The sequence below is a fragment of the Mustela nivalis genome, assembly GCF_964662115.1.
Source record: "Mustela nivalis genome assembly, chromosome: 1".
Classification (NCBI taxonomy): Eukaryota; Metazoa; Chordata; class Mammalia; order Carnivora; family Mustelidae; genus Mustela; species Mustela nivalis.
The window spans coordinates 114,670,780-114,697,350 of NC_139020.1; the positions used below are offsets into that span (position 1 = coordinate 114,670,780).

At 39.8% G+C, this 26,571-nt stretch overlaps 2 protein-coding genes across 18 annotated transcripts in view; one reads left to right on the plus strand and one right to left on the minus strand.

Annotated features, from left to right (window-relative positions):
• NCBP2 (nuclear cap binding protein subunit 2) overlaps window positions 1–26,571 on the plus strand; it is a 49,727-nt gene continuing 23,156 nt past the window's right edge. For 6 of the 13 annotated variants that reach the window (XM_082700591.1, XM_082700594.1, XM_082700595.1 and 3 more), the window contains exons 1-5: window positions 239–416; window positions 3,661–3,842; window positions 6,270–6,408; window positions 7,052–7,119; window positions 21,839–21,905. In XM_082700591.1, the coding sequence (XP_082556717.1) occupies window positions 339–416; window positions 3,661–3,842; window positions 6,270–6,408; window positions 7,052–7,119; window positions 21,839–21,863 (492 nt within the window). In that variant the 5' untranslated portion in view covers window positions 239–338 and the 3' untranslated portion in view covers window positions 21,864–21,905. Of the gene's footprint in view, window positions 1,275–3,660; window positions 3,843–6,269; window positions 6,409–7,051; window positions 7,529–21,838; window positions 21,906–22,984; window positions 24,500–25,548; window positions 26,537–26,571 lie in introns of those variants that run through there. The other 7 variants (XM_082700584.1, XM_082700586.1, XR_014303196.1 and 4 more) reach the window with 6 other exon arrangements.
• SENP5 (SUMO specific peptidase 5) overlaps window positions 8,706–26,571 on the minus strand; it is a 56,360-nt gene continuing 38,494 nt past the window's right edge. For 2 of the 5 annotated variants that reach the window (XM_082699788.1, XM_082699789.1), the window contains exons 6-10: window positions 24,513–24,590; window positions 17,219–17,356; window positions 14,443–14,526; window positions 12,874–12,924; window positions 8,706–11,995 (exon numbers count right to left, since the gene is read on the minus strand). In XM_082699788.1, coding sequence (XP_082555914.1) covers window positions 11,885–11,995; window positions 12,874–12,924; window positions 14,443–14,526; window positions 17,219–17,356; window positions 24,513–24,590 — 462 coding nt within the window. In that variant the 3' untranslated portion in view covers window positions 8,706–11,884. Of the gene's footprint in view, window positions 12,925–12,977; window positions 14,115–14,442; window positions 14,527–17,218; window positions 17,357–24,512; window positions 24,591–26,571 lie in introns of those variants that run through there. The other 3 variants (XM_082699786.1, XM_082699787.1, XM_082699790.1) reach the window with 2 other exon arrangements.

Consider the following 26,571-nt stretch of genomic DNA (forward strand, 5'->3'; position numbering starts at 1 on the left):
AGCGCGAAGGCCGTGAGCTGCGCCGCACGCCGGATGGGCTTAGACTCGGACAGACGCTCCACCAGCTGCGGGCTGTGAAGCAGGGCGGCCAATAGCCGCCGAAGCACCATCCTCAGAGCGACCCGGAATCCGAAGCACGCCGCTCTCGCTTCCGACGGGCGACAAATAAGGACGGACCCCGGCTGCGCCCGCGCAGCCCGCTGACGACATTCCTGCGCGGGGATTGGTCGACAGGATGCCTACGTTTTGCTTCCGCTTCGCGCGTTTCCGCTTCCGCCACCGCCGCGGCAGTCTCGTTGTGACTGGAGTGGAGGCGTTTTCGTTCACCTCTCTGCACTATGTCCGGCGGCCTTCTGAAGGCGCTGCGCAGCGACTCCTACGTGGAGCTGAGCCAGTACCGGGACCAGCACTTCCGGGTGAGGGAGGCCGGGCCGCGAGAAGGGAAGGCCCAGGGCCAGAACGCTGAGAATCGGCTTGCTCTTTTCTCATTATGTCGTTTTCCGTTCTTTGGTTTCCCGAAACGCGAAGTGAGGCCCCGGTGCCTGCTGGGGAACGGAGCCGCAAGGGCGTTTGGATACCACTGAATTCCCTTATCTCGTAGAGCCCCTGAGGCTCGCTGCCCCATTCCCTGGCAGCTGCTGCCTTTCCCAGGCCAGTGCAGAGGAATTCCCGTGGCGGTAGTAACGGCGGCTTGCATTTTTTGCGCAGGCTTTGCGTCGGGAAAGTGACTTTGTGATATGAGGGGCAGGGGTGTCCTTGGACAGCTGGAGTACGGGGAAGGAGGGCGTTTTCCTGAACCACATCCTCTTTATAACTTTAGTTTTAACTTAGCTCAGCCCTGTGGCGCGTGGAACCCTTCCCTTCTTGGTTTCGTAGAACGGTCCTACTAGGTTCTACGCGGTAGCTAGGAGACACAAAGTTGAGCTTTGTCTCCAACCACAAAGAATCCTCACGGTGGGCAGGGAGACTGTCCAGGCGAGGCACTTTAAGAGTGGAGGTGTCAAGCGCAGAGAACTCGGTTTCAGAAGAGAGGTTTTAGTTTGGTCTATGCCATTGTGTTTTTTATGGGAAAAGGGAAGGCGGCGAATATTTGAGGTGGGCTGCTCAGTCTCAACAAAGGCGGGGACGAGGTGGTGCGACACTGGTCAACAGCTGATTATTAGGTAACTTTTATTGAGAGCTGTTGCTTAAACCTGTTAAGTCCCAGAGGGAGAGGGAAGACCGTGTCCGCACCCTAAGAGTTTCTAATTTTCCAGTAAGGATTGTAAGTGCCGGTAAGTAATCATAATCTAGAGCAGAAATGGTGCGGGGAAAGGGAATCTTGTGAGGATTCAGAAAAGGGAGGCGGCGGGTGAAAGGAAAGGAGGGACGCGTTGAGAAGAGGGTCGGCGTGGAGGGTACAGCGTTGTTAGCGGGGTGTGGGGAAAAGGGAATTTTGTTTGAGGCCAAAGTGAGGAAGGCCTGAAATTCATTCACTAAGACAGCCGTTTATAAATGCTGCCAAGCAAGGTTTTCACTTCTGTCTCTTACAGTTCTTAAGTTCCACATTACCATCTTGAATTTCAGGCATCCAGTGAGAGTAAAAGTGTGAAAGGTTTCAACTTGTGAAAGGTTTCAACTTGTTCTGTTACTCATCTGTTCAGTCTAAGGCTTGCAGCTTTATTTAGATAGTAGTAAGATACTGTCATGAGGAACTTCTAGAGTTCCCTGAATGGAATCCAGGTTAATATACCTTAAGTAAGGATTTACATCACAGTTGTCTTAAACTGTACGCTGTTTAGGTTACTTACATGTGTGAGAGGAGTGGAAAGAAAAAAAGGAAGGCCTCCTGGGTAATTTCAATAAATCTTTTAACAGCAGTGATATAAGTAAGGTGAATCTACTTTCTGTAATGCCTCTTTCCAAAGTTCTGAAAACTTGTTTTTAATGTAGAATGACTTTACCCTGTGGACTTTTTAAGAAAGTATGAGATTGAGCATAAGACTGGGTTTGGGGTGGTGGCAGAGACTGGGTTTGGATTCCACCTGCAACTACTGAGTAGCTGTATGACCTTGAACAAGTTACTTAACTGTCAAGTGTAAAATAAGGCAAATAGATTAGGACCTGCTTCATTCACTTCTGAGAATTAAATGCAACTTCTTACATGGAAATCTCTGACCTGTGACCCCTTGATTCGCCCTAGAGGAACATGTACCTATTTTGGTGTATGAGACCTTTTATATTCGTACTTCAAAAAATGTGTATTTTGGAGCATACCCTTCACGTTCTCACTGTGGTCATCTCTGTCTCAGAGATGTTACTTGTAACTGCATGTGCATATACATTTTTCTTGGGGCTGCATAGTTTTTATATTTATTGATGTACCATAATTTATCTCATCATTTTCCTTTTGATGTGATTTCCTTTAGATGGTTTCTTTATCCCTCCAGTCTGCCACTGAATGTGATCACGTGAGACCTGTTATGCTGAGCTCTATGCTACAAAGCTTTCAGAGACAAGTAATGCAAAGTCTTGTTCTTGGAGTGAAGGAAACTGGATCAGAATTATATATGGTGTAGGAAATGAACAAGGGAGGTCTCTTGAAAATGCTCTAGGGGCCTGAGTGTAGATCTGTTCAGCTACTTTCCAAACTGGAATACTACTGTACAGTTGGTGTTAGAGTCTTAACCTGAGAGTCTGAGAGCAGGTCAGTGGATAGGCCTTCTTTTTAGTTATTAGCATTTGTTCTCCCCAATGTGGAGGTCAGAAGAGAAGGTGAGAGGACACGAACACCTGGTTTCTCTGCAGGTGCGTAAAATACCATATCTAGCCCATGAGGAGCCCCAGGGTTTGTCAGGTGGGTTGGCCAAAGGGCAGTTATATTCTTGTCTCTGGCTTCATCCTGTCTTCCAAATTAGGAAGACTGTCAAGAACCTAAGTTCTCAGGCGCCTGGGTGGCTCAGTTGGTTAAGTGTCTGCCTTCAGCTCAGGTCGTGATCCCAAGGTCCTGAGATTGAGCCCCACATCAGGCTCCCTGCTTGGCAGGGAGCCTGATTCTGCCTCTCCCACTCCCGCTTCTGTTCCCTCTCTGGCTGTGTCTCTCTCTGTCAAATAGATAAAATCTTAAAAAAAAAAAGCAAGCTCTTGTTTTTAGTGATCACTACCTTTTCTCCTAAACTCAGAAAAATATCTGAGCATGTAAACCATCTAAGCAGTTGTTTTAAACATTTTCTTTGGGAATATTATAGGGGATACCCTATCTCTGAAAATCCATTTATTTTCATTACAAAAAAAGCCTTTCTAGTATATTGGTTCAAGGTCCTGAAGTTAAATTCAAGCAATGGGAGGTGCCAGTGCTGAGGATGTGGAGCTGGCAGAGAAGGCAGGCCATTTGCATGGCAGTCCAGCCCAGGAGGAAGGCCACATGCTTGACTCTTCAGCGGTGACTGTGTCCCGAAAGCAGGCTGGACCTGCAGAAGGGCGTCTTCGAATGTGAATGCCTGTTTCTGTCTCTGTGTTTCTGTCTGTCTTTGGCAAGGGATTTGTGGTAGACTGGGATGATGACAAAAGCTGATTCCCAAATTAGAATTAATGAGAGTTTTTGCCATACTTGGGCATACTATTTAAGCAGGACTCTTTTTGGATTGTGTTGCTTAACTTTTTCTCTCTTTGACATTCCAGGGTGACAATGAAGAACAGGAAAAATTACTGAAGAAGAGCTGTACGTTGTATGTAGGAAATCTTTCCTTTTACACAACTGAAGAACAGATCTATGAACTCTTCAGCAAAAGTGGTGACATAAAGAAAATCATTATGGGCCTGGATAAGATGAAGAAAACAGCATGTGGGTTCTGCTTTGTGGAGTATCCTTCCTGTGTGTCTGGCATAGCTATTGGGTGAGGGTGGGGCCAAGAGTGGCTAGTTTAAAAAAAAAAATGAATGAGGCCATCCACTAATTAGCATCCCTGTACTTTACCTCTACCTCTCCTTCCTTCATCTACCTCTTACCTTCTGCCCAATGTGTTTACACTCCTGCATTGTGAAAGCTGCCGACATTTATATTCTGTTCTGAATATTTATATTCTGTTGATTTTTTTAAGAAATAATCTTTTGAAAATAGATGCTCATGGTGTTTACAGAAGTATAAAGGGTATAGTGAAAATAAAAATCTCTGTACTGTTCTAAACGCAGAGAGTTACTGGTCTCTTGGGTAGCTTTCCAGCAGTGATCCTGTGGATGCGTGGTAACCTACTGCATGCACTGTATTTTCCCCCACCTTAAGAGATTATGTTCATGCACATAGGTCTACCTCTTTCTTAAGTGGCTGTGTAGTATTTTGTTATGTAGATATATATAGCTTGATTTTATGTAAAGTCAAAACCAAACTATTGTCTCCTTGGAAATTCAAATATTGGACCTCCTGGATTTTTTGCTTGGGTTTTTTTCTCCTAACATTTTCTTTTTTGGTCATTTTGTTTTATAGTTCTGAGAAGTTTCCCAGACCTCGTCTAACATATTTTTTTAAAATTTTGTGCCCCAAATTACCAGGGTATTTTTTTTTTTCTTTTTGGGGGGTTGTGTTTATGCTGTAAATTTTCCTTAAATATTTGGTGATCCCTGGGTTTCCAGTCATAATTACAGGAAAGAAGACTAACTTTGTGGGCCCAGGCAGAGCTCTCTCAAGTTGTTGCCTCACCTTTGTTATATGTGGGTTTCCCAAATGCCAGAATGAAAAGAGATTCTATTTTGACTTAATAACATCAAAGACACTGCCCTGTAGGGTTCCTCCAGTTTGTTCAGAACTCTGTTATTCTATTTTTATTTGCCTGGGTTTAAAGATTTTATTTATTTTATTTGACAGAGATTACAAGCAGGCAGAGAGGCAGGCAGAGAGAGAGAGGAGGAAGCAGGCTCCCTGCTGAGCAAAGAGCCCGATGCGGGGCTCGATCCCAGGACCCTGGGACCAGGACCTAAGCTGAAGGCAGAGGCTTTAACCCACTGAGCCACCCAGGCACCCCCTATTTGCCTGGGTTTAAATGCCTTCCTGCTAGCAGGTCATCTTCCCACATACAGACCTTTAATTAAAACCTATTTGCTGTCTCCTTCTTTAAGCCCCTTCAAGAATATTTCAAACTGTGACTTTTCATCTGTTAGCACTCTTCCTTCATCTTTCTTGAACCTCTAGTTTGCTGATAACCTCTTCTATTCTTTGGGTGTATGTATCTTTTCTGTATTTTAATGGGGTCTTGAAAAGGAAATGAGGAATGTGCTCACTCTGTCAGCTTGAACTAGAAGCCCTACTTTCAGACCTATTCCAAAATTTTTATTTTGGTGTCTGATTTCTGCAAGCTACTTCCATTCTCCCTTGAGACACAAGGGTCAGGAGTGCCCAAATTTTACATTTGCCTCAGGTGGCAATAGCATCAAAGTTCACAGGGTACAGGGAAAACAATTGAGAAGACACAAAGCAAAGAAAATCCACCTTGTGGGGAATATTCAGCCCCTGAGTACTGGAATGGTTTTGCATTTGTCTTGTGTGTCAGAGATCTACAATCAAAACAGCAGATGATTACCAAGAGAAGCTGCCATTGCCAATGTTTTTCCTCACTTTGCCCTTTTATCTTGCCATTCATTTAGCAAAAAGTTACTGAATGCCCATTATGTGCTAGGCATTATGTAGGTGTTGGACACTGGGATTTTAGCAAGTGCTTCCCTGAGCGTAGCTAATGAGCATAATTGCTTATGTACTTTTTAAAAAATATCACCCCAAAGATAAATTGAGTGGATCTGATTAAATAGGTTTGGGAGCAACTAACTTGAGTGATAGGATACTGAGTCTTTCCTTCTAAGGAAATGCAGTGGCAATTCCATGTGCACTGTAACCTTCTCTTTTTTATTAAAGTTGTTGTATTTGCATTTGGAATTTACAGTTCCAAATTTGGATGCTTTTGTTTCCTTGGATAAGTGTGCAGTGTGTGCTCTAAACCTGCACTGAACATATTTATACTTTACAAACCAAAATACGGGGACAGTGGGACAAAATAATCATCAGCATGATTTTCCAGGAAATCACGATCAGCAGCCTTGGATAAATCGTAGTGGATTCTGCAAGTGCGCCTGGACCAACCTCTAACAGGAATGTGCAAACCAAGTTACTGTCTCTGAAATCCATCTGGTTAGATTTGTTTTTGTATTCTTAACAACTCAGTTTCATTTAGATGTGGCTTCCTGTATTTCCAAAAATGTTTGGAGAAATGCTATACAGTGTTCCTTAATGCTTCCAACTTAAGATACTATTCAAGAGCAGATGCGGAAAATGCCATGAGGTACATAAATGGAACTCGTCTGGATGACCGGATCATTCGCACAGACTGGGATGCAGGCTTTAAAGAGGGCAGGCAATATGGCCGTGGGCGATCTGGGGGCCAGGTATGCAGGAAGGGTTCTCTTGGCTCAGTCTTTGCCTGGTAGTCCATTCCTAGTGACAAGGGCTTTGTCCGTTTATGTTTGTTCTTTTAGAAAACAGTTTTGTGCCTTTAATCTTGGCTTGAAGTGAATATGAAAACTACGCATTAGGATTGGTAAATTATATTCTGTACATTTTCATAAGCCACTTATTGGACTTCTCCTGGGGGCTATTTTGCACTTGTGAGGGTCTTAAACAAAAGGAAAATGCATTGAAATAAGTTTTAAGTTTCTGACTGTAAAATTGCCTAATTTAAGTACTTATTCTTTGGAATATACTACTTCCCAGTGCTGGTGAGTATAAGCATGATGTTTGGTTAAAAAACTAAAAAACAAAAAAACCACCAAAACCAAAAACATATTAGGTAGGGGCACCTGGCTGGTTCAGTTGGTAGAGCACATGACTCTTACAAAACCAGTAGGTAATCTTAATTTTGCAGGGCAGTTGAGCTTTATATCCGTTGCTCAAGAAAATGTCATGTCCTGCTTGAATGTTCACATTATGGTACCTGAAAAGGCTAAGCAGTTTACTTGCTAGTGTGTTTGTGGGAGGTGTATTCCTTACACCAGTCTTCTCTATAATGTAATTGTATTCTTTTCAATTAAGGTACGAGATGAGTATCGGCAGGACTATGATGCTGGGAGAGGAGGCTATGGAAAACTGGCCCAAAACCAGTGAGTGGTGAGACCCCATCATGAAAACTCACTCTTTGGCCTGTTGAATTTGCCGTGCATTACCCAAGGTCTGCAAACCTGCCCACGTTTACCATGCTTTGATCAAGGTCTCTACTGAGCTGGAACCCTTTTCATGGTTTTCTTTTGAAAACTATTAAAGGACAGAATCCAAAGGAATGCCTTTATTCTGTAGTCTTAGGATCTTGTCCATATGTCAAGTGGCCAGAATGATTTTATGTCACTGTTATCAGAATTTGTGTTCGGTGGCAACAGATTTGTTCTGTCAGCCCAAAACACCACACTTCTTTTAGGAAGATGGAAAATTTTTAAAAAATTGATAATAGATTCATGGTCTTCATGGGGGCCTTAAAATTTTTTCAGTTTGCAGGAAATAAAAAAGTGTAATAAATAGGGTTTTGCTATGTTGTGTAACTTTGAATTAGTGAGATGTTTGACCGGAGTTTGTTTTCTGTCTTGAGTTCTGGTCTCTAAAGCCAAACTTAGAGGAGTCAAGGGAGCTTCCTAGATTACTGATACAGAAGCAAGCCTTAAAGCACTGCCCTGGGGGATACTACCGGCTTGTATGCTTTATGTATTAAGACTTTACTAGCATTTACTGTACACATTTTCAAAAGATGTGTTCTACTTAAAGATTCATTTTCAGAGCGATCTCAGGAATGGACTGGGTTTAAAAAAAAAGAGCTTGAAGATCAAGAGGACACTTACAAAGAACAATCAGAATTGCTTCCCACAGGAAATGTTTCAGCCAGTTTTCATTTGAAGTTTTTCCCCCTCTAATTGTGCTTGCCGAGTTTCAGAGCCTGGATAGTGACCTGATAGTCTCTATAGTGAAGGGAGTCTGTAAAATTTATTTTGCATTTAAAGGTACAAGGTGATCTCTCTAATATATATGAACTACTGCTCATTAAACTGTTAGTCTAATATGATTTTCCCTTACTTAAGTGAAATTTTTTCATCTAGTAACAGAGTATCTCATAACTTCCACTAGAGTTGTTGAAAGTTGGTGCTGAAGTATCTCAGTGTGAACATCTTTCCCATTACAGTAAGTATAGGTTCTCACATTAAATTCAGGCTGACTTTTGGATTATTAAGAGCTATAACTAGTTGTAAGTGCTTAGGAAAGAACCATCTGCAGATGTTTAATGAGGACACAGCATTTTGAAAATTTCTTTGACACTGTAGTTTGAATTAACGTATTTTACAATTTTGTAGTAAAACATAACTCAAGATTTCTACAGGCCTTAAAAACCACAGGCATTTGAATTGTCAAACCCAATTATCATTGTCTCTGCCTACATGTCACCTATAAAGAGTGACACTGGAATTCTTACTCTGGAATATTTAGGAGTAAGGTGAATTTGCATGTCTGTTTTGTGATTTGACAGGTACCTAATACGGTAGCCACTAGTGATGCTTAGAGAACCCTGCCATCATTGCAGAAAATTCTGTTGGCAGTGTTACGGAAGGGTAGGCTGCTTAGGGCCTACACCGGTCACTGTTCATAAATGAGCCTTGTCATGACAAGAGCATGCCTTTGAAGTACATGTTATTCAAGAGAACACACATTTATAAAGGTATTTAGTTTATTTTTCAAAAAAATATTTTTGCTAGAAGGTTTGAGTAATTTTACATGATCACAATCTTTAAATAAATTCTTTTTCTGACCAAAAGGTACCATTTAAGTGAACAGCTTATCTAGCTAGGCCTGTTTTTGTAACACCCAAATACAATTAGCACTTCTCTGATGATATATTCTCTAGATCTTAATTATCTATAGGCCAGGAGGCAGAGCCTCACACGCAATAAAAGCAGGTGTTTCGCAACTGCTGATTAGTTCAGTTTCTTAACATAATTAAACAGAGCAGGTAGTCAGTATATTCAGTTCACACTATTAACACGCCTGAAGGGTCTGATACACCCAGAGCTCTCCCAGTCAGCACTTCTAATGCAGGGAAGCAGTGAAGCAAAACTGCAGAGAAAAAGGGCAGCTCTAGACTAATGCTGGCTGTGTCCCAGTTAGGGCTGTTGTTCTGTTCCAACTATGAATCCAGCGTGACCGGTGTCACTGATATTCAGTGATAAGTAGAAAATACAGTGCAAAACCAAAAAGTGATTTGGGGACTTTTGGCAGCAACTGCTGCTTTTTCCTTCCTTACGTTCCCTTTCTTAAGAGAACTCAACTAAAAGCTCAATTAAATCTATATTCATTGCTACAGATTTAATGTAAGGACAAATCACTGGATAGAAAGAATTTTATAGTAAGTTTGTTGATGGACAGGACTGGGCACAGCTTGAAGGCACATCGTAAGCAGCTTTTAGTTTGTACAAGGCCTGCACTCAACCCCAAAAGCGTAAGGGCTGCCCACCTTGTGGGCACCCAAACAGTTCAGCGCCAAGCTAGTGACAATGCCTGCCTCTTCCACCAGCAGTCCAGACTACATTTCAAAAACGTCTTTGTTGCAAGGAAGAATTTATTGCAAACATCAGGACAAAGGCCCTTCTGATACGGGGCTTGGGCTAAATAGAGGTTCACACCTAATCATGAGTAGGGGGAAAAAGCAACTATGTGTGCTTAAACCAAGTTCCACCAACAGAGAAACTTTTTGAACCACATTCTTAAAATATCTGACATTTAGGCAAAAGCATGCTGGACAGTGCACCTCAAGGCACCTTCTTAAAGTGGAAGTAAAAGGGAAGCTGGCCTTGGACAGTTCACTTTAGTTACCTATGTGCACCCCTGCCTCAGCACCCAGAAGGGTGACCATTTCTCAGACTGTAGGAAACGGCAATTCAAGTTTGGGACATGAAGATTCAGGCCTCAGTTTTGGTGTCTCTTCTACATACCTGGTTCTGTCAGTGAGGAGGTGAGCGGGAGCTCTGAAGTTTCCGCTCTGAAGTTTAAGATAGTGGGAGTCCACAGCTTAGTTATACTGGCTACTTTGTATAACTACCTCCCTGCCCCCAAAAGTTAGGCAAATATCTTACATGCAGATCTGAAAAAACTTCACGTTTGGGTAATTACATTGGAAAACCTCAAGATATTGTCCCTGCTTAAGCTGTCCTCTTAATGACGACATAACCCTAACTGTAGCAGCATAAAGTGCCTCTGATTGCAGTAAGAAATACTGAGCTGGTTTTACAGTAAGTCCAGAGGGCTCTGGAGAGTACTGGGGCTCTTTACAATGTAAACATTGGTGTTGGTGCTTGGAATGTCTGGGAGTGGGAACCCTGCGTGTAAACATGTTTGGACTCTACCCTCGACTGCTGGCAACCTCACCTTCTGGCCAAGTTTAAACTGCATGTTTCAGCTGCTTATTTCAATAGTCACACCTAAACAGGCATAATGCCAAGTATCTTCTGTCATTTACTTGGTATTCTGTGTAAACTTCTGAGACTCTTACATACACCTTTGTGTTTTTTTCTGCCCCAGTTCAGAAAAGATAATTGGGTAATTTAACATGCATCTTTCCAGATTCCCTTTCCTTTCAAGTATCACAAAAGGCTAGAATAAAGATGCAAGATCCATTACTTTAATCCTACTGCAGCTAAGCATAAGGACAGGGTCACTTCTGCTTTCCCCCAGTAGGCAAGGCTGATAGAAGTGAAAAAAAGACCCCAGCGCTGGAGTCTCAGGGTGGTCAGGGAGGCCAGGTGAGGAGCCCTGCATGCTGCTGAGATGACCAGAGGGAAGAGCAAAACACATTATCTGCTGTGCTCCTCTGCAGTCCAGTCTTGTTACCCTTCCTCTTCTCTCCTCCCTACCCATCTGCAAAAGACCTGGTCAGTCTTTAGTTTTGAAGATTTAGATTTTAAACACCTTTGGGGAAAAAAAGGTGTTTGGCAAATCTTAATTTCTTCCATATGGGAGACCACACAAGGATAACAGCTTGTACTCAGAAAGGCTGAATTCTCATGTGTTTGACCACTAGTTTAATGGATATTAACATTTTTAATGGGCCAAAACCAAAAATCCAGAGAATTCAGTATTCCAGCCAAAGCCTTCATAAGACTTAGGCCTTCTTAAAGCCAAGATTGAAATTTCTCATGTCTTAACTGGACATCCAAAGTTGTCTTTTCCTCCCACCTCAATCAACTCCTCCCCAAGTAGGCACTGTGCTTTACATGTGCCTCTCTAAACAGAACACACCAGTCAGGTTTTGGCCACTTCTCACCCTTCAAAAGGAATGCAATTCACTCGGCAAGACTCACTTGGGAGAGGGAAGTCAGTGAAAGGTGCAGCAGGTAAAAGGACTGGCTTTGTCAAAACCACCACACCTAGCTACCCTTTACACCCCAGGGAACAACTATCATTCTCAGAGTTACGTTGAATTAAAAACATCCTGCACTTTTAGGTTCTGGGATTAAATTTTAAACCTGTATTCAGTTCATGTCTAACTAAATTTCAAAAGCCGCACCAAATCTACTAGGCTTTTTTTTTTTCTTTTTTTTAATACTCTGCACTGCATGCTCTGTCTATATGCATGCGTTTGGATAATAAATATTAAATATGGGGGGGGAAACACACGGAATCCATAAAATTAAAAATGAAACCAAACTGAACATTAAAAAATAGTACACGGTAGCTAGAGAAATGAATAGGGCAAAAAAACAAATTTGAGGTAACAATAGTGGCCCAACACCACTGAACTGAAGTATCTGTAAAAATTCAACTAAGTGTTTGGAGATTCAAGTAACAAACCATCTGCTTCAACTTGGTCAGACCTCCCAGAGTCCCTGCTGAGTTTCAGTCCATGAGCCGGCACTCACACAGCTCCTTGTAAATCCTCTTCCGCACTCGGGGCATGTCCTCTTGGGAAAACTGGAAAGGCTGCTCTAAGGCGAGGCACTTGCAGTACTGCAAAGGTCGCAGAAACACTTAAGTGGCATGTGGAGCTAGGAAGCAGCCCAGTGTATTTCCCCAGATACAGACCTAATAGAATAGGGTCTAAGGCAGCGTTTTAAAGTTTGGATGTAAAACACATTGCTTTTAAAACATTTACCTCCAAATTAGAGTCACCTTCCCTGGTAAGTATCTCACTTGGGGACTCCCCTTTGGCCACACAATACTGTAAGAAGCATAAACTGATAAAAGAGGCTCCAATTCTTCTAACGGTGTAATGTGCAGAGACAGCAGCTAGACCTAACATAGTCTTTAAGTGAGAACCTCAGTTTGTTTTCAAACCCAAGACATTCATGAGTCAGAGGAATGAGCCCATCTTTCATGATCCTTGCAGATCTCTAAGCTCATGAATTATATACAATTTCCTTTGTAAATATAATGTTTAACAAAATTTTCAGTAGCTCCTAAAGATCACTAAGGAACTCACAGCAGAAGAAAGCAGTTTTTCAATGTGGCCCTTATTTAAAATGTAGTTTTTACTCTGGTTAAAGACCACTTGCCAATGGCTAAAAAAAAAAAATATATATAGTTAATTCTGCAAATGCTAAGGGTCTACAATACAGATTGAGGTCAGTTTCCAGTGTGCCTTACTAATAACCTCTGTTAAGAGGTGGATACCTGTTGTTAATTCTTGGCTTTAGAAGGTGGTGCTTCTAAAGATAACGCATCTGAAAGTGCAGAATCTATAGCTCCCCAGCAACAAAGGAAGGGAAGGAGGAAATACTGTTACCTGTTCCTAGTGCCAGGTACATACCACAGGGGCTCCCATCTGTCTTAAGCCCAACAAATTTTAACTCACACATCCTAAATTCTGGAAAAAGAGGTATCTTTACCTGGAGCACAAAGACTCCACAGTCACTGTCATTTTTCTGTTGTGGAATACACTAAAGAGAAAAACAAAATGATCATTAAAATAAAACCCAAGTACTTGTCTTCAGATAATTTGTTTTTATGGAAAGATGAGCAAAAGACAAAAATCCATCTCTGTCCAAGACAGCTGGTGTACTGGTATATACCTCTGGTATTTAAAGTATGGGATTTTATGGAAGTATCTACCCATACCAAAGAGCAAGCAACCAACTGTAATTTACAGAACATTTTGCCTAAATGGGAGAAATAGGAAATCAAAATCCCACTTTAAAACTTCCATTTGGATTACTAGTTCTGCTGTCAGATTACTGACCAAAATAGGATTGTGGATCAAAAAGCGTATGCCTGGACTCTGAATACTTCCTAACGATCCTGTTTAGCAGTCTCCACTTTTGATCTCCTACTACACAAATCTTTACTCTTTCAAAGAAATCATAAAGATAAGCAGGTTTCCAAAAGAACTGGTTATGTATTCTGCCTAAAATGGGAGTATGAAAGATCCTGACTAAATTTAGAGTACCTGGATATTCTAGTTGGGTAAATTTAGACAATTTATAAGTTCAATTCTGGTTTAAACTAAAAGACTAGGTTATTAAATATATAGTTTTTAATACCTAGTTTTTAATATGTTTAATATGTTTTCAATACATGCTTTTAATACATAGCGAAAGTACTTAGCTTTCAGTACAGTTCAAGGATGAACAAATCTGGTCCTTTTGGGTTTGGCTTAAAGTTTGTTTCAAGACTTTACCTCTTTTAAGATTGTGTTCAGTGATCTAGACAGACCTGAGGTCAAGGGCCTGACTCTGAATAGTTCTGATGGCCTTTGGGGAAGGTCACACCTATGCTTCAGTTTTCTCACCTATAGAATAAAGATGATGCTCATCCCTAAATGACCAATCTGCCTACCTCACAGGTTGTAAGGATCAGATAAGATCACACAGGCAAAAACACTTTGAAAACAATAAAGCAGGGACCATAAAATGTTAAGACACTGGTATCTGCGACAGCAATGAGAAGACATGCCTGGGCACTCTGCCCCACATATAGCCTGAGTATCTATAGGGCAAACGTAGTGCTGCATTCAGACTGAAACACTCAAGACACTGTCTTCCCCAAATGCCTGGTAAGAAGCCCAGTGCACTTCCTCCCTTAGTGGATCCATATGGTCTTTTCAGCATTTCTCTGGGTCTATGTGGGTCATCTGGAAATAAGAGGCAAGAGGCAGGTGCCACCAAAAGAAAAAAGTCACATATCTATTTTTTTCTTTTTTCCCCCCAATACAGCAATCATATCATTAGCAGCTGTCCCAAGGATGAAATGAGTAAATTTGTTCCCCACAAGCACTGGGAAACGAAGCCCTAGATGATCAATACTAAACAGAGGTTTACTCTAAGCTGCCTCTCTGCAGCCTCCAGACTCTCACTGGTTATCTCCATCATCAGTCTTAAAATGCTTCTTAAAGACACCCACCCCTAAGATGATTCTATCCCCCTGACATGCCTGAGTTTTCATTTTTGTCACGTACTTACCTTTGTAACAGCAGTCTGCCAACCCTGAAGAAATTCAGGTCTATTTTTTTCTCTGGCTTCAGTCAGCAAATACTTTCTTATATTCTGGTTAAAAAGAAACCACAACACAGATGCTGTGTTCCATCAGTTGGTGAAAAATGGAACCTGCCCACAGCAGATAGAAGCAAAGGAGAAAGCTGTGGCCCCACCACTGGGCAAAGTCTGCATTAGAGTTTAAAGTTTAAATAAGCTGAACTTTATTTCTGACAGTGACTCAGACCTTCTATACTCAGGTATGCATTTAGGCTGTGGACACCCGTATATGTTTTAATTGGAACTTTTTATAAGATGGTCAGCCTTTTCCAGCAGTAAGCCAACTTGCTGAATGAGAAATTTAAATACTGGCAAGACAAAAAGAAAGTCTTGATTACTGCCAATGCTCAATACAAAGAAGGAACCCATGGCAGAAATCAGTAACTGGAACTAAATGACAAACATTCCCTGCCTTAGATAATCTGTATTTTGAGGGCTGTAGGTAAAGGTATAATGCAGTTTCTAAAAGTTATACTGAAACCCATTCTGGATACTAAATACAGTCAAGTCCACTGCGGAAATCTCTACCAGGATGAAGCCTGTCAGAGTTTCAAACTTTCCTTGTGCTTTCTACATCCATAGCTCGCTCTGCATCTAAGGTGAAGTCAGACGTTACAGGACTTAAACTAACCCTTTGAAGATGAAGCATGTTTATACATACAGCTGTGAGTTTATGCACACATGCATGTACACACATGCACACATATTCTACCGCATCATTCTGCAGCTTGCCTTTTAAAACCCAGTACATCTTGGAGATCTTTCCGTGTTAGGACATGGAAATCTGTATTTTTTTTAACTGCTATGGTCAGTTTAACAGTATGAATATACTATAGTGTATTTAGCTATTCTGTTGGTAGAGCTAAATTTAGGTGGTTTTGATTTTTTTTACTATCCAGTAATGCTGCAGTGAACATCCTGGTACTTGCCCTATCACTGTGCACATTCATACACAAGCATTTTTAATGGAGCAGATACCAAGAAACAACTGGTGTGTAATAGGATATACTTTTTTTTTTTTTTAAATCGGCTGCATGCCCAACATGGGGCTTGAACTCAGGACCCTGGAATGAGTGCATACTCCACTGACTTGAGGTAGCCAGACGCCTCTAGGACATACACCTTTATAAATTTACAAAACACTTAGAACTGATCAGAATTTTAATTCTCCCCCAAGAGGCTTGCTATATCAATTAATACACTCCATCAGAAAATAGGAAAGCTGGTTTCCTTATATCCACATAAACACCTGAATACCATCAATGCCTAATAGGCAAAACATGGAGCCCTGATAGTTTTAATTTGCATTTCCTGTACTTCTGGTAAGACTGATCATCTCTCCATGTGTTGATAGGCTATTTGCATTCTTCCTAAAAATTACTTAATTTAACCTTTGTCCATTTCTATTAAGTCCTTTTATTTATTTGTATGAGTTCTTTATATATTCTGGGTAGTGATTATTACATCACAAACATTTTCTCCACATCTACCCTTATCTGTAAACTTTATGACATACATAAGTTTTAAATTATGGCCCAGTTTATCAGTCTGTTCTTTTATGTCCTTTTTTTTTGCTTTTATGGTTCTATGTAAGAATCCTTCCCTAATCCAAGAACTTGACATTTACTGTATTTTATTCTTTTACAGTTTTGTGTTTTATATTTAGGTCACTGTTTTATGTGGAATTTGTTTATACAAACAGTGTGAAGGAGCTGTATTTTACTTTTCCAAATAGACAACTGCTTTTCACAACAGCATATACTGAATAGCCTGTCTTTTCCCAATTTTATCATATACCAGGTTCTTCATATACATGAGAAATTTCTGGATTCTCTGTGCTGTTCCACCAATTTACTTGTCTATTCCTAAGCCAATATAAGTACAGTTTTATTTATTAAAACTGTGTGTTATGGTTTGATATGTAGTAGACCAAGGATTCCTTCCCCATTGTTCATGCTATGAATTCTGCAATATGGGTTTTAGGATAAGCTTATCCGGTTTCATTCAAAATCCTCTTGGGAAACTGATTATGACAAATGGGTATATATTAATTTGAGGATAATTGATCTCTTTCTCATACTGAGTCTTCCTGTCTTTCCACTGTCCAGAGTTCCTTTAAATATAGTTTTCATCTTCAACAACTTCCATAACTTTTGCTAGGGTATACTTCTGGGCAATTTACATCGTTGTTGCTTTTGAAAATGGAATCTTATTTTTAGTTGAATTTCCTAACTCATCCTTCTTAGTGAGAGAAAATCAGGGAACCTATTGATTTTTTTCTTGCTTTGCCTCCTACCATCCTGTTGAACTTCTGTTAGTTGAGCTCTCGTATTTTGCCAGCTGATTCTCTTGATTATAACTCATTCTGCATGAGTTATTTTGAAGCTACATGCCCATTACAGCTCTAAGAGAAACAAAGAAAATGATTTTTGTCCACATACAAAATGTAGCTTTATGGGAAGGCAGGAAAATATCTGACAAAATCTAAATAGGGCATGTATCTCAGAAGGGGGATCCAGAGCACAGATAGCTACCTCTACTTCCCCCCAATCTGGGATTCCTCTTGCAGTAGTCCTTTTCTCTCCCAACATTTTTGCAAGTCTGTATGACAGAAACTGATGCTCTATCAGACTGACTTCTGCTGTTCTAAGATACTGTTTGATCACAAGATGAATGAGAAAATACAAGCAGTATATTAACTTACCTCTACACAAAACTTAAAATGAATGCCTTGGGAATCATAAAATGAAATAATTCGATTAGAGAGTGTCACGGTAATGAGAGACCAGTGGACTTCCAGGTGAATAGGGATCAACAGAAGACTCTTTTTAAACAAATCCACCTGATTAAAAAGAAAAAAGGAAGAGAAAGAAATGCAGCCATCACCACAGACTATTCAAAAGAACAATGGCAGCAGCTTCCGTTTACTGACTTTTGACCTGCCCATGGCCATAAAAGCAGAAAATGGTGAAGCCAAAATTTGAACCCAGGTTGGAATCTAAAGGCCCATGCTTGTAACTACTAAGCCATAATAGACAATAAGAAAACTGAAGATCTAGAAAGCACCACTTCACATTTAACCTGACACACCTGTGCATACACCTTTTCAAGTAGTTAACCTTGCTTAGCCTCTTACTTTTATATGCTTAATTTTCTTGTGTACGCATTTGACTTTGACTCAATTCTTACTTAGGAATCATGGTATTAGAAAACAGCAGACTATAAGCCTTCTTTATTTATAGACTCCATATCATAGTTATGATCATGGGTTTGGAAGTTAAGTCTGGTTAATTACACCTCCTCCACCTACTGGCAAGATGACTTTGGCAATTTTTGTAGCTTTTATTTGTTCCTTAATTTCTTCAACTATAAATTACAGATAACAATATCTACCTTATGAAGCTGTTGAGAGTGATAATACATGTAAGATGTGTAAAACTGCTTTCACACATTACATGTAGCCAGTGACTCTTAACTATCACCATTATCACTACCCTCAGGTCTCCCAGATATCAAAATTGAGAAAAATAGCCTTAATAATTATTTACACATCCTTTACAATTTAGAAATATTTACTCTTCCATTTAAAACCCCAGTTGTGGATTGGTTGATAAAGTAGTAGGTGCTCAATAAACACCTGTAAAAAAGTCAATGACTTTTTTCAGATATTTTTTGAGAGGTGGTTTTTTTTTAATTGATTCCATGGTTTAAAACAATCACAAGGCTATTTTCAACTACATCAGATTCTTACAAGGTATTTCTCAAGCCTTCCTTGCTTTCTGATATTCAGGTAATGTCCTGCCTCTAGATGAATCCTCTACTAGTCAACAAGATCTTGGAGCAAAGCACTTTAGCAGTTCTACTTTTCCAATTTTCGCATCCATTAACCTGAGAAGTGGGGTGGACAGAATGAAATACAAGGACAGCTGGTCCTTCCCAATGCATAAATTTTGAATATCTAAAACAAGGACTCACATCTAAAATACAATATTAAATGAGATCAAATTTTATATTCTTCTCAAAAGGAAACTTTTTAATTTAAAAATTTTGAAATAAATACAGAAAAAAATACACTTCAGTGTGTATCTTTCCAGATTATTTTTCTTTTTAATACGTTTTGTCACACCTTTTTTTTTTTTTTTCCTCTCAGAGATTCTGAGAGAGAGCATACTCAAGAACATGAGTGGGGTGAGAGGCAGAGAGAGGGGGAGAATCTCAAGCAAACTCTGTGCCAAGCGCAGATCCCAGTGCAGGGTTCAATCTCATGACCCAGAGATCATGACCTGAACTAAAACCAGGAGTCGTACACTTAAATGACTAAACCACCCAGGCACTTGCCCCCAACACACACTTTATACATACAATTAAGAATGATATGTATGGAAGATTATACTATTGATCCCAATTTGTTGTCCTCCCTGTAAAAGGAGTACAAAGAAACTTCACTGTCCCTCCCAGGTGAAGAATATAGTCCTATCATGTGATCTGCTTTATTAACCCATGCTCTGTAAACAGAAGCAAACTTACATCATGATCAAGCTGAAACTTCCAGAGCCATCATGTGGCCCTGAGACTGTTAATGTCTCAAGATTGGTGTTGTTCCATCCCTCTGGATTCCATTTAAGGAATAAAGATGAAAAAGCATAGGAAACTCTCCTTAGATGCAGGAAAAGCATTTGATAAAACTCAACATCCATTTAGGATTAAAAACTCTCAGCAAACTACGAATAGGAGCAAAACTTACTTAACCTGATGAAGAATAGCTACAAAAAATCCCACACAGGTATCCGGGTGGCTCAGTCAGTTGAGTCTCTGACTCTTGGTTTCCGCTCAGGTCATTATCTCATGGGACTGAGCCCTGCTCTGGGCTCTGCACTTAGTGGGGATTCTCGCCCTCTGCCCCTTCTCCCACTCATGTGTGCTCTCTAAAATAAATAAATGAATCTTAAAAACAACAGAAGCAGCAACCCTCTGATTGACATCATAAATAGTAGGGAAAGACTGAATGCTTTTCTCCTAAGATTGAGAACAAGGCAAAGACATTCTAACAGAAGTCCCAGCCAGTGCAGTGAGGCAAGAAAAAATAGCATACAGTTTAGAAAGGAAGAAATAAAACACTACTTACAGACATGATTATGAAAATCTGACAATCTACAAAAAAGCTCCTAGAGGAGGAGTGCCTGGGTGGCTCAGATGGCTAACTGGCTGACTCCTGATTTCAGCTCAGGTCATGATCCTGTGGTTGTGGGACTAAGCCCTGCTTTGGGCTCTGTCCTCAGTAGAGTCCGGCTTGAGAATCGCTCTTTCTCCTTCTCTGTCTGCCTCTCCCCCAACATGTACACATGCGCTCTCTCTCACTCACTCACTCCAAAATAAATAAATCTTTAAAAAAAGCAAAAAAGCTCCTACAACCAGTGATTCCAGTAAGGTCGATGGCTATGAGGTCAATTCACACCAAACAACTGGAAGGTAACGTTTTAAAAATTTCAGAAGTTTCAGGAATATGAAATCCTTAGGGTTTTTTTTAAAGATTTTATTTATTTATTTAACAGAGATCACAAGTAGGCAGAGAGGTAGGAAGACAGATGGGGAAGCAGGCTCCCCACTGAGCAGAGAGCCCGACGTGGTGCTTGACCCCAGAACCCTGAGATCATGACCTGAGCCGAAGGCAGAGGCTCAACCAACTGAGCCACCAGAGAATGAGAGAGAGCACGAGAGGGGAGATCAGAGGGAGAAGCAGACTCCTCACCAAGTAGGGAGCCTGATGTGGAACTTGATCCTGGGATTCCAGGATCATGACCCAAGCCAAACACAGTTGCCTAACCAACTGAGCCACCCAGGCACACAAGGGTTGTGTTTTTTAAAAATATGTGCAAGACCGGCATACTAAGAATTACAAAATACTGCTGAGAAAAATGAAGAGCCAAAATGAAAGGAACATATACCACATACATGGACTGGAAGACTTAATATTGCTAAAATGTCTATTCTCCCCAAACGAACATATAAACACAATCCTAATCAAAATCCAACAGATTTTCTTTAAAAAAACAGACTGACAAGCTAATTCTAAAATTTGTATGAAAATGCAAAAGACCTAGAATTCCCAAAAAAGTCTGGAAATAAATCTAGCCATCTTACACTGATTTCAAGATGTACTATAAGATACAGTAATCAAAACTGTGGTATTAACATTAAGAGCAAAGGTCAATGGAAATGAGCATAAAGTGCAAAAACAGACCCGTACGTATGTGGTCAGTTGACTTTCTACAATGGTGCCAACACAATTAAACTAGGAAAGAGAAGTCTTTTCAAGCAAATGACATTGGAACAACGAGATATCCATATGGAGAAATCCTCAAAATTAAAGTTTTTACCAAAACACACGGTTAAAATAAGTAGAAAAGCCACAGACTGAAATCACAAAACCTAGACCTGACAAAGTATTTATATCCACAACAGTAATAACCCTTTCTTTACCACAAATCTTTTCATTTGTATCACCCACCCATTTTTCTATTTAGTTGGTGAAGTCTTTGTCTTATCCATTTATATAAATTCTTTCTGCATTAAGAAAATTAGTTCTGTGACATTAATGGCAATTTTCCCCCCGTCTTTTTTTTTTTTTTTTAAAGATTTTATTTATTTATTTGCCAGAGAGAGAGAGTGAGAGAGGGAACACAAGCAGGGGGAATGGAAGAGGGAGAAGCAGGCTTCCTGCTGAGCAGGGAGCTCAATATGGGGCTCGATCCCAGGACCCTGGGATCATGACCTGAGCTGAAGGAAGTCGCTTAAGAACCAAGCCACCCAGGTACCCCTCCCAGTTTGTCTTTTTACAATTGCTCCTTTTTTTTTGAGAGAGAGAGCTGGAGTGTTCTCATGCTGGGGAGGGGGGAGGGTGCAGGAAATGACAGAGGGAGAGAACCTTAAGCAAGCTCCATTCCCAGCAGAGCCTTGACCACAGGACTTGATCTCAATGCTGAGATCATGAACTGAGCTGAAATCAAGAGTGGGATGCTTAATCAACTGAGCCACCCAGGTGTCCCCTACACTGCTCCTATTTTAAATAGTTATTTTTTCTTGTTATGTAACTGAATTAATTCATATTTCTTTTGTAAACTTTTAAGTTGTACAGAGAACAGACTTAGCTACCCTGAGATTATTTTTAGCAAGTTCTTGTAAGGACTTTCTTAGTACTTTTCTTAGTATTTTCATGGTTTTATTTATTTTTGTTGCATTCAAATCCTTGGTCATTCTGTAATTTATCTTCATATAATCTAATTTAATGAGTACTTAATTCTTCTATTTTTCATTTTTTCTTTAGTGATAAAGGCATTTATGGCCATTAACTTTCTTCTCAAACCAGCCTTCATTGTGTTCCACAGTGCTTGGTAAGATGTTTCCCCTTTCCATCCCTTTTTAGACAACTGGTATATAATTTCTTTTAAAAAATTTTTAGATCCAAGTGTTTCATATGCAGTTATATGCATATCTGTAAAATTTTCAGATTGTTAGATTTTTTTGGCCACCTTTACTTATTTTTTACTGAACTGTGACCAAAGAATAACATAGGTAATAATTTTCTATGTGGCCAAATAAATGCATGATCAGTTTTTACAAAATCTAGTATAGAGTTATTAAACTAAATGTAGTACTGGTTGTATTATTATTTTATGATTTTGTTTTATGTCAGCCTGCTCTATCCAACTACAAGAAGTCTCCTGCTATCACTATTTTATCAAGATCTCCTTCTGTAATTTTGTTAGATTTCTATATATTGAAATCTTATCACATAATTTACTTTTTACCCTAATATCTACCTCATCTGCTCCTAATACTGCCATTCCTCCTTTTTGGCTACCACTTTATCTCAGTTTACATTTGTCTAGTACCTCTTTAACTGTCGCTTTGTTTTCAACCTTTCTTGTTCATTTTACATTTATTTATATATTATTTATATATTTATTTGTCATATACACCACAGAGATATTGTGGGTTCAGTTCCAGACCACTGAAATTAAGTGAGTCAAATGATTTTGGTTTCCCAGTACATATAAAACTTATTTACACAAACTGTAGTCAATTAAGTACACAGCATAAAATAAACATACCTTAATTAAAAAACAAAAACATATCTTAAACAATAAACATACCTTAATTTAAAAATACTGCTAAAAATGCCAGCCATCATCAATGCTAACTCACTCTCAGTGAACCATGATCTTTTTCCTGGGGAGGGTCTTGCCTCAATGTTGATGGCTCCTGACTGATCAAGAAGGTAGTGTACTGAAGATTGGGTGGCTGTGGCAATTTCTTAAAATCGGACAACAGTGAAGTTTACAATCGATAGACTCTTCCTTTCACAAACAATTCCTCTGTAGCATATACTACTACTTGACAGCATTTACCCACAGAACTTCTTTATCAATCAGGTTTACGTAATACTGTAAATCCTTTGTTGTCATTTCAGCAATTGTCACAGCATCTTCACCAAAAGTAGATTTCATCTCAAGAAACCATTTTCTTTGCTCATCTATAAGAAGCAATTCCTCAGGGCACCTGGGTGGCTCAGGTGATTAAGTGCCTGCCTTCGGCTCAGGTCACATAGGATCAAGCCCCGCATTGGGCTCCCTGCTCAGTGGTGTGTCTGCCCCACCCCCCGCCCTGCTTATGTTCACTCTCTTTCAAATAAAATCTTTTTAAAAATTAAAATTAAAAAAAAAAAATCCTCAACTGTTCAAGTTTTGTCATGAGATTCCAGCAATTCAGTCATATCTTCGGGCTCCATTTTTTTTTTTTTTTTTTTTAAGAGTTTATTTGAGAGAAAGAGAGAGTGCAAGTCGGGGAAGGGGTAGAGGCAGAGAGTCTCAAAACAGACTGCGCTGAGCACAGAGGCAGATGCAGGGCTCAATCGCATGACCCTGAGACCATGACCTGGGCCGAAATCAAGAGCTGGATGCTTTACCGACTGCAGCACCCAGTGCCCCATTCAGGCTCCACTTCTAATTCTAGTTCCCTTACTATTTCCCACATATCTGTGGTCAGTTCTTCCGCTAATATCTTGAACCCCTCAAAGTAGTCCAAGAGAGCTGGAATAAACATGCTCCAAACTCCTGTTTATGTTTCTATTTTGACCTCTTCCCATGAATCACAAATGTTAACGGCATCTAGAATGATGAATCCTTTCCGGATTTTCTATTAACTATGACCAGATCCAACCAAGGAATCTATGGCAGGTATAGTCTTATGAAATGTATTTCTTAAATAATATGACTTGAAAGTTGAAATTACTCCTCAGTCCATGGGCTGCAGAATGGAGTTTATGCAGGCATGAATACAACATTAACCTTGTTAGACATCTCCATCAGAACCCTAAGGTAATCAGATGTGTTGTCAATGAGCAGTCTTATTTTGAAAGACATCTTTCTGAGCAATAGTTCTCAACAGTGGGCTTAAAATATTCAGTAAACCGTGTTGAAAATGGATGTGCTGTCAGCAAGGATTTTTCCATTTATAGAACACAGAGAGAGAGTAGATTCAGCATAATTCTTAAAGGCCCTGGGATTTTCAGAATGGTCAATGAGCACTGGCTTCAACTTCAAGTCAACAACTGCATTAGCCCCTCCTTAACAAAAGAGCCAGCTTGTCCTTTGAGCCAAGTATTCTGACTTCTCTTGCTTTTTTTTTTTTTTTTAAGATTTTATTTATTTATTTGACAGAGATCACAAGTAGGCAGAGAGGCAGACAGAGAGAGAGGAGGAAGCAGGCTCCCTGCTGAGCAGAGAGCCCAATGCAGGGCTCAATCCCAGGACCCTAGGATCATGACCTGAGCTGAAAGCAGAGGCTTTAACCCACTGAGCAATCCAGGCGCCCCTAAAGATTTTTTTTTTAAGAGTCTTTCTAATTAATATCATATTGACATTAAAGTTCTTACCCTTCTACTCAAAATGGCTTCTCTGCATTTCAAATTTAGAATAAAAAAGAAATAAAGGGAATACCTTTTTAGTCCATCTTTTTACTCCATTATATCCTTTGGTTACCAGCTGTCTGTGAAAAAAGCTGTTGAAGAAGTGAACCTAGAAGAGACATCAAATACAAGCACCCAGATTATATTAAGCTGTGCAGATTTAACTTCAAAAGAAAATGGAAATTTAAAAAACCCTTGTATGTAAGATAGACCAAAAAGTGAGGGAAAGTTTCTTCTATAGAAAACACATTACATGATTCACAGAAGATTCTATTCCAGATTTTCTTGGAACAACAGTGTTCTATAGTCAGAACTGGGACAGTAAATAAATAGATCACCTAAATCTAAGCAAGTGGAAAAGCAACCTGACAAATCTCTCCAAATCTTGTGATAAAACTGAAAGAGGCTAAGAAAGAATGAGGTTAACATTACCTTGTACTCAAGGGATATGGCTTACAAAATTAACGCCCTCTAAGGACGTGGATTTGCAGACTCCTGCTGTCATAACAACTACTAAAAGGCTTTAAAATGAATATTTCTAGCACTGAAATTTCTGACTTATAAATTAGGATCAGCTCAACTGAGAGAGTAAGCATCTTGTGGTCTTAAACTGTTCACTCTAACTCTGACTCACTTGAGATGAAAATACTTCCGTTAGTTGAGGTTCTCAGGTTGTGATCAGCAGATCAGCAGTATCAGCATCACCTGGGAACTTGCTAAAATGCAAATTTTAAGGCTCCACCTCAGACCTCCTAATGAAGAAACTGAGGGTAGAGCTCAGCAATCCAGAAGATCCTAATGCACATTTGTTTTTAGAACTCTGCAGCATAAGATGTCAATAAAAAGAGCTTGTTGCAGCTATTTCTAGAACAGTGATTCTCAAACTTCATGTGTATCAGAATCCAGAGGGCTTATTAAAACACAGACACACAGACACACACACACAATTGTTTACTCAAAAACAAAACAAAACAAAAAACACACAGATTGCTGGGCCTTACCTCCAGTTTCTGATTTCGTAGGGGTGGGTTAGATTTCAGAATTTTGTATCTCTAATAAATTCCTAGGTAATGCTGATGCTGCTGGTCTGGGGACTACACTTTGAGAACAACTACCTTAAGTAAGTATCCTTTTAATCCAATGAAGGTTCAGAATTAAATGTAAAAGTAATGAAGGCAAATTATATCACTGAAACTAATAATTTTTTGTTAAAAATCATCTATATGTGTTTAGGTTTAAACCTTCTGGTGATGATGAGAATTTTACATAAAAGAGAATCCAACAGACTAGCCTCATGATTCCAATTTATTTTTTATTTATATTTATTTTTAAATTCATATTTATCTATCTATTTATTTATTTGACACAGAGAGAGAAAGGAAGAGAGGAAATATAAACAGGGGGAGAGGGAAAGAGAGAAGCAGGCTTTCTGTTGAGCAGGGAGCCCAACTTGGGGCCCAATCCCAGGACCCTAGGATCTTGTCCTAAACCCAAGGCAGACGTTTAACGACTGAGCCACCCAGGCGCCCCTCATGATTCCAGTTTAAAATGGAAAACAGATTTGTGGTTTTAATGGGAAGTTATATGACATTTTGTCTATATTCTTAGTGTTGGAATCCCAGATGCATTATATCTACCTGTTTAAATTATTAGATTTATAAAAGTTTATAAAGTACTTGGAAAGGTTTTCTATGTTGAACTCAAAAGCTGCCCATCAGGCAATCTGCATATTCAGAAAAATTAAATTAAAAAAATAATTTTAATAATATCTAAGTTCTTATGAGAATTTTAGAGTTCAAGGAGGGTTTTGGGGGGGGGTTGGTTTTTTGTTTTAATTTTTTTCTTTTTTTGTTTACAATTTCTCTCATTCATTCATTATTTGACACAGAGGCGGAGGGTGGGGAGAACAAACACAAACAGGGAGCAGCAGGCAGAGGGAGAAGCAGGCTCCCCACTGAGCAAGAAGCCTGATGTGGGGCTCAATTCCATGACCCTGAGATCATTACCTGAGCCAAAGGCAGCCACTTAACTGACTGAACCACCCAAGTGCCCCAGGTTTGTCTGTATTTAAACAGAGTATCAAAGATTAA